This window comes from Lepisosteus platostomus, chromosome 1, assembly GCF_059453375.1.
Source record: "Lepisosteus platostomus isolate fLepPlt1 chromosome 1, fLepPlt1.hap1, whole genome shotgun sequence".
Lineage (NCBI taxonomy): Eukaryota > Metazoa > Chordata > Actinopteri > Semionotiformes > Lepisosteidae > Lepisosteus > Lepisosteus platostomus.
Genome location: NC_142611.1, coordinates 67,010,464 through 67,024,474, shown reverse-complemented (window position 1 = coordinate 67,024,474; position 14,011 = coordinate 67,010,464). Strand labels below are relative to the sequence as shown.

Below are 14,011 nucleotides of genomic sequence, written 5' to 3'. Positions count from 1 at the left end.
CCTTGCCAGAGAACATTGGCTTCGTCTCTTTGTCTGAATCAATACTTGGCCTCTAGTCCTCTGGACTCACCCTGCAAAAGTCTGCCTGTGTTTTAAAAAAAAAAGAAAAGAAAATCAAAAGAGAGGCTTACCTATCAAAATCACAATTTGCTGCACAGCGCAAAGTCTTCAGGCTTATCTCCTTGCCAGCTTCCCGTCTGGTTGTTATCATTAATCAAAACCCTTGTGTGATTGTCTCATTCTTGAAACAGTGTATCTGATAGTGAAGTGAGCCTTACTGCTCAGGTGTGGTGCTGCTGTCTCTGTGCCCCCGCTGAGATACATTGTGGCTGATCATGATCGTCAAGCTGGGTTTTATCACAGACCCGAGCGCACAGATAAGACACGTACTGTAAACCCCAGTTATCTTCCTAATTCAGAATCAATTGTACAGTGCCATAGCCATAGCCGTTTTTACTGAGATCCTCCATAGAAGCAAAATTAGCATCGCAGGCAGCAGTGTGTCTGTTCGCTATTCTGGAGAGCCCTTGGAGACAGAATCTTTTAACTCCCCTTGCATCTGGGAGGAATGCTTAAGTTGTGGACTCGGACCCTGAATGGGAAACTAGCTGTTGTACCCTTTTGTGATTGTGCTTTGCTCAGATTGCTTCAGTAAAATGCCCAGCTGTATGAATAGATGCAAATGTAATTCCCTTTGGATAAATAAATTCAGAATTATGATCTTGCTGATCTTGTTGCTAACTCTAAAACCTGGACTCACTGCTTTCTCAGGAGTTGTTACGCTGTTACCATTACTAGTATCTCTTAATAACAGTAGTGTGCCTTTTACTGTCGGACATATCTGTAGCAATTTTACAGTTGACTTCTATGCTAACACCAGTATGGTTTCTTACGGTTATGTTATCATGTTTTTGAAGTGCTTCTTGCTGCTGCACCATGATTATACCCTGATTCAGGTCTGCTTTGCCACATTTTGCTGTGCTTTACCAGGGTGGACAACCGTTAAGGATAACAGGGTGGATAAGTTAAGGTCCACAAAAATGGTGACCAATGCTGGCCTCACAGCTGACAGTCAAGCACTTCAGTCCCCTCTTCCGTGTGACTTGTAAAACACACGTGTCGGCAAAACTCGTTCAGCAGATGAGCGCTCGACTCAGAGCTACTCCTAACATAGCAGCATCAGATTAGACCAGGACTGCTTCAGTACAATTTTGCTTCGCGAGCAACAAGAAGCAAAAAGGATTTTCTCCCTTGCATCTCTGACACAGAGTGTTCCCTGTGTTGTGGGGGGATCAGTTTTCTTTTGGTTCACGGGCCTCCCAGTGGCCCTGGTGTAGCCTTCCACTGTGCCAGGCTGCTCCTATCTGGCTCCAGCCCTGAAATGGGCATTTGCAAGTATGCATGGCGAAAGCCTTTTTCTTGGAGCAGATTCTTCAGCCAGAACCATCTGAGACTGGCTGTGCTGTTTACCATGGGGGATTTGCGTTCCTAACAAGCAGGAGATGAATGTGACAGCGTGAAGGATGCGTGTGTGAGTGCGTGCAATTCTGCTGGGTACAAAATTGCATATTAGAAAGGAAATGGGGAATAACTGGCGATTTCTTCACTTGTTTAGTGACAAGGAGAGGTGCTTCTCATCTTCTGTCGCCCTCATGAGCACAACTCCTTGGCGGAATAATTGATTGATTTTTGCTTCCTGTTGCTCCTCTCCGCTTTTCCCAGGTGGTGAAGTACAAAGTGTGCCGGTGCTCTCGGAAAAAGCACAAGCGCAGCAACAACAACGACGGGGGCGTGGTCCTGAGCCTGGACGATGTGAAACGTCACGTCAGTAACTATCACTTGGTATTGTGCTGCTCTGAAGGAGCCTGACCCCCCCCCCCCCCGGCCCCCTCCCCCTGCCCCCTGCCCCCTGCCCCATCGCACCGCCAGCAGCCCCGAGGAACACAGGACAAAGGGAGAGGGAGCGTGCCAGCGCTGGGGTTGTTAGTGACATCGCAGGAAGGCAGTCTTGCATTGTATTGCTGAAGAAGCCTAACAAAAGCCATGCGTGTCATACCGGAGAGCTGGAGAATGACAGTGAGAGATGAAGAGAACAGACTGTAACCTTATAAAATGCTAAAGAGCCAGAGTGTGGAAGAGAACAGAACGGAGCATTAAATGAGGGAAAAAAGCAGATCTGTGTTGCATCAGCTAGCCTGACAGCGAGGAAGACAGAGAGTACAGGAGAGTTATTTATGAGAAAATAGGAAGGCTGTGTCATATGAAAGTCTGAGACAGAACTGGAGATAGAAGGTAGTAGTCTCATTTCATAGGAAAAGGCAGGGGGGAGGTGCAGAGATTGAGAAGGCAGCAGTCTTGTTGGTATTGCAGAGCATGACTGTGTAAGACAATGAGATTCTCGGCAGCAGAAGAATGAGAATCCATTATTTTTATCAGAGATAGTTTAAGAGATAGTGTGTGTGTTCTTCCTTTTCAGGATTAATGAGGCCAGTGCGGTCCTGTTATAGCTCTGGGGCTGTTGGGCTGTTTTCTTACTGACGGTAGGGTTTCTCTCTGCTCTCTGTCCTGCAGGCCCCCTGTGAGAGCACCCGCCCCCCTCCATCGTATCCCGGCAACTTGCTACCTCATCACCCAGGGCGGGGCAACTTCGAGGATTTCACTTGTTGAGCCAATTGGAAAGGGGCAGGGAGGCGGAGCCCTCCGAGAATTACCAAAGTCTCAAGGTGTCCAACGGCCTTTTGCTCCATAATGGAATACAAAATCAGACACAAAGACAATGCGCAAGGGTCAATGGACAAATACACCATGGAAGCAAATATACATTAGCATAAGGGGAAATCGTGGAAATCAAGGTTAATTGCAGAGAGGAACTCTTTTAAGACTCCTTAAAAATAGCTTTCCAAGCTAAAGCCTGGAGAGAGGCCTTCTTTTTGGCAACAGTAAATTCCATTTTACAAGCCGGGAGGATTTCCATTGAACAGCCCTGAACTGTTCCCACCAGACTCGTCCATCTTTAGAAATTCTAGTGCTTCTCCACCATTACTGTAGCGACATGTCAACTGCTGGAGTCTTTTCAGGACTGCAGACACAGTGCATTTCCAGGAGAATGTATCTTTCTAGTTTTAAGAAACAGAAAAATAACATGTAGGGGTATCTTTACTTGGGGGGGGGTGGGGCCTTACATCACTTGGGGGGCTGGGTGGGGTGTAGTCGATCATCCGTGTGCACAGGTAGAAGGTTTGAGTGATTGCAAATGTTTTCATGCTGCTCTTGCACCTGTGAAAAACGAGTCATTCTTTCATGCAGGTCTCTGTCTCATGTAGTGCATGTGTGTCTTCATTTCTGCATGTCTTCTTCCCACTGTGTGTTAGCTTTTAAAATGTGTTGGTGTGAAGTTTCTTTATTTTGGAGGGTGTGTGTGTGTTTTGGGGATGGTACTGGCGTCGCTGAGTTTACAAACTGGGTATTGAGGGAGTTGAGTCTCAGAGGTTGTGTTTGCTTGTTAACTGAAAGCTGGGGCAGATTATATTGCAATGAGGGATCACCGTGTGCAGATACAGACCCAGGGTCTTTAGCAGGAGCCAGATTCAATGTAACGTGTGATGTATGCAGCATCGATTTAAGGGGTTCGCTGCACGAAACAGGAAAAATGTAATTTCTTCCCCTCCATTGATCTGCAGTCACCTTCTGAAAGATACTGCTGACTGGCGTGTTACACCAGGGCTTTTGTGTACAGAAGGAAATTGTTCCCAGATTAGGAACCAGGGCCAGTCGAGCAGGGTATCGATCTCCCTTATGAACTAGTGAACTGCACACAGGAAGGAAGAAGACACATGGAAGGATTGTAAGAGCAGCTCACTTTCACTCGTTGTTAATAGGCTCTGCTGTAGCAATATACATGCAGGTATGTTCATGGTAGAAACACCAGATTTAGACAACACTAAAGATGATACCTTGCTTTTAAATTGTGCTTTTCATGTGGAAGGCATCTTTTACAGATTGGAGGGATTTTGCACAGAATTTCAGCATCATCTTGCTCGGCTTTTCCAACCAAACAGGGTAAAAAAGGTGGGCTAGACTGGAGAAATCGGATTTGAATTTAGCCAGAACCCGAACACCGTAGAGAAGCACCCCTTTTTCCCTTGAGAGATCTTTGAAGACTGCAGGGCATTAGTATGGGAATTTCTGGACTTGCAGGAAGAGTGAGACCAACAGGTACTCCAATTATACTTACCGGCAGCAACCTGTTTTTCAACAGACGCCTCCAAGTGTCCCAGCTCTCTCTAGGCCCAGCCTGGCTTAGCTTCTAAGATGATAAGTCTTCTAAGCAAGCCTTGCTTTCACACTTGTCAAACACATGTGTGTACGATGTGCACAGTGAGTGCTTAAGGAGGACCACAGGAGAATCTGAGACCATTAGTAGCAAATGTGGCTGTTTGTAGTCCTCAGCACGCAAGGCAGGTCACCACAAGACAAATCAGACAGAACTGCATAGTTAAGCGGGAGGCATTCTACCAGGGCAAAACAGCTCATGGAATTAATTTAGTGACACATGCAGGGGAAAGAGAGAGCCTTTATTATCCCCAAGGGGCAATTCATTTTTACAGCAGCAGCAGGCAATATAAATAAAACACACAGACAATACATATAAACATGAACAAGGGAATCATCTGTTGTTGGAAATTATGGCCACAGGTATAAATGAGAATTCAGTCCTGTTTGTTTTTAGATTGGGCAATCTGGATTTGCGTTCTGGGAGGGGTAGCTGGAATTCATTAAACAAATGATGTGAAGGGTCCCCTAGGATGGAATCTGCTTTACGCAAGACTTGTAACTGATTGTTGTGGGGCAGGGCCGAAAGACCAACACTTTTCGGCTTAGTTTGACATGACTTCCCAGTTTGTTCTTCCTCCTATTCTTATTCAGATTCCCAAACCAGCAGATCGGGACAAAACTTAAAGAAGATTCAGTATAATAATAAACTTTATTTTATATAGCGCCTTTAAAGGTAGCTTCTCAAAGCACTTTACAGAATGACAACAACAATGAATAAAAAATACACAAGATAAAACACATATACAATACACAGAGGATACCGTGTATAAGACTGATAAATCATGATCAACAACGAATGATCAACTTTATACAGAATGTTTACTAGAATGCGGAGTGCTGTGTTTGAGGGGGGTGTGTGTTGCGTGGCTGGGAGGGGCTTTATGTGTCAGGGCTGATGAGGATCCGGAAGGGGAAAGGAAACCAAGTGTGAATATCCTGACTTCAGCTGGGTCCTGGTGTCTTGGGGCGTTGTTGGGTGTTAGGAGATGTGGATGGTGCCATCAGACTGCATACATGCTGGATTCAGAATTAATAGCTCTTTTTAAAGAAAAATGACATTCGTTGCCACATTGCATGTCAATACTGTACAATAATGCCACTCCTTGAAACAATCATCCTTGAGTACAAGGAGCTCTGTTTGAGTGGGTGAAAAAGTATGAGCAACAGATATATTGGGGAACAATCTGCATTCTGCCACATGGCAATGCAGACTCAAGACTTCACAAGGGGCAAATCGGGGCAAAGGCAGACTTATCGCCAGGGTGAAGCATGCAGACACTGGTTGTTATTGAGGGAAACAACAGATTATGACCTCAAAGTCTGTCCTTGTTCTATGCATGAGGGGCGTTAGTGAGATTCTATATCAGTAAAGAAAAAAAGTGGGCGTTAATTGCTTTATGACTCATTTAATTGCGCACACGAGAATTGAAGTACTGTAATAATCTGTAAAAATGTTGGTGTTAGAGGAGGAAGTGAGTGATGAGTTGGTGTCTCGGGAAGGTTTTAAGAAATGTGGTGGGGAGAAATTGCTACTGCAGTCCCTGGGTCCCCAATTCTGGCCCTCAGGGGCTGGTGCATCTTCAGTTTTTAATGAACTGGTTGCACTCATAATCGTTACAACTGGAGAAGTTGAACAGATTCTCCCATATCTTCAGGTTAATGAGACCTGGAAAACCAGTACTGGCCCTCTGGCACTAGGACTGGGAACGCCCACGGTATCCAATATGCTTCTCGATCCCTCCTTTTCTGAACTCCTCCACTCCACCTTGTTCATCTTCCCTCCCTGAGAAATCTCTCCAATGGGTGAAGCTGCATGGGTATGACTGACGGAGAAGTCGTCCGGCCCCTGCCTTTAATCAGTTACACATTTTTTTAATCCTGCCTCCATAACCACAACACTAGCCAGACTGTTCCCAGAACTTTGGATTGTTTTACTGTGCTCGATTCATGGGAGGAAAAAACAAATTATGTGTTACATTCATGAGATGAATTCCTCTTATCCATTTTAAATACTCTACTTTTCTAGACTTCAAAGAGGTGGACCATATACACTTCTGTCTGTTATTTACTCAGATCTCATATCAAAGCACAAAATTACCACCAGTAAGTATGTAAGGTAATAAACTATGTATTTAAAATGACTAGGATTATAACTCAGTTTCCTATGATTATCATGATTATCATTACTATTCTTAATACAATTACTATTCTTATTATTCCTGTATTATTGGACAACTTTTCTTTTTCTACAATGGATACATATCGCCTGACAGTCTCGTCATCATCTTTGCAAATAATCGGCTGTCCTATTTACCAAACAGTATATAATAAAACATGTAATTCTACAGCTGTCTGGTCTTTGCTTTTATTTTTTTATGATCTTTAAGGTTGGAAGTAGCAGTTAAAGAACTGTATCTGCTGCAATGTGTTTCAAATATCCAATATACACTGCCCTGCGTTTTGCAAGTTAATGTAAAGATTTTCCTGTGACCTGTTGCTATGTGCTACTGTATGTGACACAAAGAGCCGTCAGAGGAATATGACACCATGAAAGGGAGAAGGCCGTTCGGCCCATCTCGCCTGTTAAGCTGTTGTTAGTAACTCATTGATGTAAGAACCTCACCCAGGAGTCCATGAATTCAGCTTCAATAAAGCAACAACTTTTTTGTTTTGAGTTTGACCCAGGCATCCAGTGACTCCTTGTGTGAAGAGTGAAACACACACCACAGGGCACTACGTGGATCCTGTATGGAAATGCATTTAAAGCTGTAAACAGGAGGAATCAATTGCTTTTAAATCTTGCTCTCCATCCCAAAGGATTCCAGTGCGCTTTACACATAGCCGGGGAGGGAATCACTTCATCTATCGTTGCAGTGCAGCCGCCACCAGGGTGACATGTGGCATTCATTCTGCAACAGCAGCCCCCGTACACAGTAGGTCAGGTGGAGACGTGAGAGTTTACTGTACCAGTTTAATTAATAGGCATCTGTAAGGAGGCCAAGCTGTAAACGCCCAGAGTGGAATCTAGCCAGGACTAGATTCCACTAGGACTAGCCAGGACTCTTATGAGTATACTCATGGGAAACTTAGGAGCTCAATTCATTGTTACAACAAGGACAGCATCTCCAGCATGGTGTTTCTTGTCAACATACTGGCGAATTGGTCAGGAAATAGTCCAGAGGGGAGGAGAGCCACCTACTCGTCCACCAACACCAGGAAAACAACTTCGTTTTCCTTAGGAGTCCTCCCATCCCAGTACTGACTAATTCCAGTGCTACTCACCTCCTTAGGTTCTGAGCACCTCATGTTCTAGGGTCTCTCTGTCATTGTTGATTCTGAGGAACTCCACTGGGTTGCAATTTCCAAAACTTTTTGGGATTTTGAAGGCATAACCTCCTCTTCTTATGACTAAAGCTATCTAGCTGCATAGCACTCCTGCAGCAAGGAACACGATCAACACCTGCTTACCGTCCCCTGCAGTTGCCTTCATTCTTTCACACAAGGGTTGTTCTTCACATCTTCACATTCCCTTTTTTTTTTTAATTGGTTGTCTTAGTGGCACTTTGATTTGTAAGCCATTGGTTGAAAGAAAAAGACGTCCGTTTCTGTTTTTAAGGTGAAGACTGTTGCGATGACGCTGTCCAGGGGGAAGCGAGGCAGGACAGATTCTTTTACACTTTTGGTAACAATCAGAGCTCTGCAGGTCAGAATGTGAGACAGTATGTAGGCACCATGGGACGTTGGCTGACGTGAAAAGAGTGACATATGTCATGATTGTTCATGGGGGCTGTAGCTAGGACTAACAGACCTCTAAAATCTCTTTGGAACAAATTAGTAAAAGGCTCTGCATGCAGAAGCCACAGAGACGCACACCTTCATTCTCCCTCACATCTACTGCTTCTACCATGAAAAGCCTTTCAGCTTTTCAACACCACCTTTTGTTTTGTTTTTTCCCTTAAGAGACTGTTGTGTCAGGGTGACACAGAACTGGAACAGACCTGCAGAAGCAAATTGCGAGACAGAATGCAAACTTCTGGACAGAGCGCAGAGAGGGAATGTCTGAGACCGGAAAAGCAGATGGAATCAATTCCACTCCTGCAAAAAAAAAAAAGAAGAGCAAATGGCCCCGGAGTAAAAATATAATTTTCTTTTTTTTTTCCCTTTCTGGGTTTTCAATTTAAAAATTTTTGTTTCTGCCTACAAGTTAAAAAAAAAAAGCAGCTGCAATTCTTCCCGGAGTTTAATTCCTTCCTTGCAGTTAATCTGTTAGCGGGGACGGATGAAACCTTCGGCTTCGGAGTCCATCCCCCCCGTGTCCCCGCACTGCTCATCGGTATTCCGGGTCACGCGCGTGGACTTGTATCTATTTTTGGGTGAGTAATGAAATCAAGTATTAAAAATGCATTAGCCAGGGAGCCGGAGAGTGAGAGCTAGGGGGAAGTTGATTGAGGAGCCCTGTACTTGGGGTGGTGCTGTTTGGCCGGCGGGGAGCACTGGCTGTTCTGGAGGCAAGAGTCTGTAACCCGGAGTTCAACTGGGGACAGGGGGAGCAGGGGGAGGGAAAGGGGGGTGAACAGACCCACAGACCGGCCATCCCGTTCTTCATAGCCCAACTCCCGAGAGGGCAATCAGAGCAGCTGCAGGCTTTAGCTACAGATCCACCCAAGGATGACATTAGGATGGATAGGAGATATCCACAGGAGAGCTCAATCAGGATCTTACATTACCAGCCATGACAACGGCTGCAGGCTATTATCTTGGCAATTACCAATGCGGGAAGCTGGAGTCGTTTCACCTTGATTGTGCGCTCTGGTCCTGCCCGGCCATCTAGAGCCCCTGCTGCCTCTTCACAGAGCCCGGCTTTCAAACCACAGGCACGCCTGCCCAGACTCATGCAGCCATGACGGAACCGGGGCCGACTTCCGAGTCCTTCCTGTCCCAGAACAAACTCGGCTCTGACAGCGCTTTTATTATTTCAGCATCTGATTCCGGCGTGCGGCATCCTTGACATTGAAAACAATAAGTATTACAGGCAACGATATGGGATTAGCGTGGAGTGACTGCATCACCAGGACCTCATAAAAACTCTCCATGGGGTATAATCCACAGAGACCTTTGCGACATCACTGCAAGGGTTCAGAGAAGCCGTTATGGTGGAATAAGTCATGCATATTCTGATATTCTACAATTTCTGTAGGATGTGCCTCTGTACTGCATAACTGAATACTGAAACCTTCAACAATATAGAACCATGGTGCAACAACAGGCTTATTCTAGGCTGATGGGTGGCATTTACTTCAAAATATTTATCTTAAAAGAGAAACAATAAACAAAATGAGTTTACCCATCTAAGCCAGTTCTGCATGCACTTGGCTTTATCTGCTGATGAAGAATACAATTGAGTTTTCTGTTGGCTTATCTGGGGTGTGAAATACCAATCTTTTCCCTCCACTCCCCTGCATTCACAAGTGTGAAGGTATTAAATATAATTTACCCCCCCCCCCCCTCCACACACACACACTTACACTATACATTTCTGTTCCCAGCTGCTACTGCGTCTGATGAGTGTGATTTGTCTTTCACCACAGTCAGGCTGGATTTTATCCTGTTGAATCACTTAATGCAATTAGAGAGGCCTGGCATTCATCACAGATAGCACACACCAGCCTCCTCAGGCTCCTACTGAAATGATTTTCAACCACTTGTTAAGGTGATTAATAATAACTGTGGAGATGGCTCTTTGGAACTGTGACAGCCTTTGTCACATTGTATCGCAGCGGCAAAAAAATAGTTTTGCACAGCACTAAAGCAGTGACATCATTCTAGCTGCCTTCTTCTGCATCATGACTGCCAGCAATGTCAGCCAGGGGCAAAGGTCTATGGTGGAGTTGTCTTTCGGGAAATCTGCACAACCCCTACTATTCCACCTGGCCTTGGAGCTGAGCTCACCAACATCTCTCTGGGGTCTTGTAAGATTCATCTAAGTGGAAAAAGTTGGGGGTGTTTACTGAACTGCATTTTTCAAAAACTTTTGGGATCTTGAAGATGCAACCTCCTCTCCTTAAGACTAAAGATATCTAGCTCATACAGAAGGATTGCACCAGGAGACCACAGGGACTCTGGAGGTCTGCATCTTCCCTGGGCCAGCTTGATTTGAACTGTTACTGAAAGGCACCATTGGCAAAATTCCTCTTTTTTTTTGTAATGTCATTCTAACATTTTTACATTTTACAACTGAAATTACATCTCTCGATCAAGTGGTTTTTTTTTAATTCCTTCAGCTCACGATGTATTGTGTGTTCTCTGGATGAAAGATAAAGAGGTGAAAGTCATCCCAGGATGTGGAAGAGAAGGAAGACACATTCTGTAGGATTCTGACTGCAGAAGAGCACAATAGCGAAAGCAGTGCTTTGTGGTCTTCAGTCTCTCTGCGGTGGCTGCTGAACATCCTCCATGGGCCCTGGTGCTTCTGCATCTCTAGCTTTTTATCCTTCACTCTCCTCCTGCCGAATCCCGCATGCAGGACACTGTTGGTCTTTCGGGTTAGGAAGGGAAGCTGCTTCAGGACATCAGGACACACGCACACTCGCTGTGCCAAAAGAACTGTTCCATACTCTGAATTTATCACATAAGAACACTGAGTCACAGTAAGGAAGGAGCTCTTACATAACTGGTAATACTGTATGCTTCAGTCTCCTAAACAGACAGACACAATTCCAAAGGACCTCTAGTCTTTCAATAGTATATATAGCACACCTAAGTCTGATGGTCTGACAGCTACTGTAGTACTTTTCACTTACTACCGACACCTTAAAACTCAAATTCCTTGTTTTTTTGCTAGATTCTAGTACATTTTCCTTCTTGAAATTTGAAACTTATTTGGATTTCCATAGAGAGCTAGAGAGCAGAGGTCAACGGCCAACTGAAAGCCTCCGCTTCCTGTTTTTAATTGCCACCCCACCCAATTGTCTTCCATTGGTCAGGTGAATGAGGACAGCGGGGCCTTTCTCTCATTGCTCTCTGGGAAATGTAGTTCGGAGAAGAATTGCCATCTTATCTTCACCAACTGCCCTATTGCAAGAAATACTGAGAGACGGCGGTGGAGAGGGGATGTATCAGTCACAGCAATGTGCAGCATCATGACAAACACAAAGAAATGAACTCCTCCGCCCCATTATTGATTGCTGCAGCTCCTCTGTCGCTAATGGAAAGAAAGCTTGATGATGACATCAGGGTCTATAAAACCGTCTCGTGATTAATGTTCCCCTATTAGAGAAAGCCACTAGGGCCCTGAGGTCTAGCTCTTGTAATAGACAATTGGGAAAGACAGAGTTCAGCCTTTTTAATGAAGCTGCTAGAAAGAGTTAGTTGTGAACTTCGGCTGCCTATTCACAGAGATGAGTACTGGAAGTGGGGTGTGCCAGTCGCAGGGCTGTTTTCAGGAGAAGAGAGGAGGTGGTCTGTGTTACACCTGTGCTTCAGGTGGGGTTTATATGTTAAGTTCTTACATGCACAGCTAGGAGCTGTGAAAAGTAACTATGCAGATAATGTCATGCTTGTGTACAGCTTCCGGATTGTATTGGGTCCTCTCACAAACTCTCCTGAACCAATCCTTGCTACAATCTAATTTGAATCCTTGACTTCATCTCAAAAGAAAGGGTATGAGCTTCAGCAGCATTGGATTGGGTAGCTTGGAAGTACCCTTTGGGAGCATGAAATGAGCCGCCCAGCTTCAGTTGACCTGCTACACCACAGAAAATAGACATGAGACATGAGCTCTATTATGCTGCCATTTCAGATCCTGCTGGTAGACTTCCTTTCCATTTCTGTGTCAGTGTTTCTGCTGCCTCGGGTGGACAGACTTGCACAGTTATAATTTAAGTCCAGCAGATCCACCTCAAATCTACAGATTCAATAGGGCAACATAGATCCCATAAAATCAATAGATCCAGTATGAAAATCACCATTGCAACTGATGTCTGTGAACCTCTCTGTCTCCGAAGGCTCGCTGCAATCACTTTGCCTTGCAATCTGGCACAGTTCCTGCACGTGCAAAGATACGCTGTTCTCTAGGGGTCTAGAAAGTTGAGCTGACTCAACCTAGTTGCACATGAGCATCCTATTAGCATGGATGCCTCTGCTGCCTGCGAATCCAGAGTGGACAGTATCAATACAAGTGCCCCCCTTTCCCTTTCCTTCAAGGGAGTGAGGGTCTTCTTTGTGTTACAAATGAAAAGCCATCCACTGGGCCCTTCCCAGCTAAACAGCCCAGCTGTAATGGATCCTCCACATCTCTGTTCCTACACCAGACTGACTTCTGTACAGGAGGGGCCACTTCACCTGATCTGCTCAACCTGCATTAAAACCCACGTATAACAAAGCAGTGATAAAAATAAGTTATTGGACATCTGCCTGTTGGATTTGTATACACCTCACTTCAGTGTTAGTCCTGTTGTTAACTCCCACTGAGCATTCGATTGCTTTTGATGAGGTGGAAGCGCCGGTCCAACACCATCTATCACCCAACAGCCCCCTCCCACTGCTTGAGCTCCCCCCTCGCCACTCCTGGTCCGCTCTGCTCCGCAATCACTTCGTCTCAGTTAATTAAAGAGGATGAAGAAGACAGGCCCCGTTTAGAGCGTTGCCAGGGGAGACCTTTGTTTTAATGGCTGCAGTTCATTATTTAGTGGCTTGGAAGGATGCAGGAAGGTGCAACACTCCTAACGTTCTCATTGGTCTCGGTGGCTGGTGGTTGCATGATGGAGGAGCACCAGAAGTGGCATCTATCACTGTCGCCTTGGCAACAGCATCTTTCCTCCTGTGGCTATGCCGGACCTGCTATCCTCCCACTCCTGTATCGAGCAACACTCGTGGCTTGGTGTCTTTGGAAGGACCTGTCCAGACCAGGATTTGCCAGAGCCATGAACTAGAGCGGTACATCAGGTTACTTACAGGCAATGATCTGCTGCCTTTTCACCTTGTAAGGCGTCTTGGTAACGTTCCATGTGGGCGCCCTGGGGGTAGAGTGGCGAGCGGAGCATGAGGACTGCCAGGTTGGCAGGGCGCCCCAAGGGAAATGGCCATCAGGCTGTGCCAGCTGCGGGAAAAAGGGAGGGATGACCTATCCCAGGGCGTTTCTCGAAAAGAGTAGGGGTGTAACCCCGGCGTCCTGGCCAAATTTCCCATTGGCCCTTACCAATCATGGCCTCCTAATAATCCCCATCTATGAATTGGCTACATTACTCTGCTCTCCTCCCCACTGATAGCTGGTGTGTGGTGAGTGTTCTGGCGCACTATGGCTGCCGTCGCATCATCCAGGTGGGGCTGTACACTGGTGGTGGTGGAGGGGAGTCCCCATTACCTGTAAAGCGCTTTGAGTGGAGTGTCCAGAAAACCGCTATATAAGTGTAAGCAATTATTATTATTATTATTATTATTATTATTATTATTATTATTATTATTATTACCTTTCAGTGCCCATCTCCAGGCTTCACTATAGAGGGACAAATCGTGTTACAGCTGTTTGCTGAAGCAGGGCACTGGTACCAACACGAGAAACCACCAGAGTGCTTCTGTCAGATCAACCCCACCCACACAAGAGCCTTCAGATCCATACGGCACTGTGCAGTTCGCCCATGGAGTGTTTTCCAAAGAGCAGCATTGTTTTACTGTAAAT

At 45.5% G+C, this 14,011-nt stretch overlaps 1 protein-coding gene across 8 annotated transcripts in view; it reads left to right on the top strand.

Annotated features, from left to right (window-relative positions):
- Nucleotides 1–6,680, top strand: part of asic1b (acid sensing ion channel subunit 1b) — a 175,572-nt gene extending 168,892 nt beyond the window's left edge. For 4 of the 8 annotated variants that reach the window (XM_088633760.1, XM_088633761.1, XM_088633756.1 and 1 more), the window contains 2 exons: nucleotides 1,723–1,842; nucleotides 2,572–6,680. In XM_088633760.1, coding sequence (XP_088489886.1) covers nucleotides 1,723–1,842; nucleotides 2,572–2,667 — 216 coding nt within the window. In that variant the 3' untranslated portion in view covers nucleotides 2,668–6,680. The remainder of the gene's footprint in view (nucleotides 1–1,722; nucleotides 1,843–2,571) is intronic. The other 4 variants (XM_088633763.1, XM_088633757.1, XM_088633759.1 and 1 more) reach the window with 2 other exon arrangements.
- Nucleotides 6,681–14,011: the final 7,331 nt, after the last annotated feature.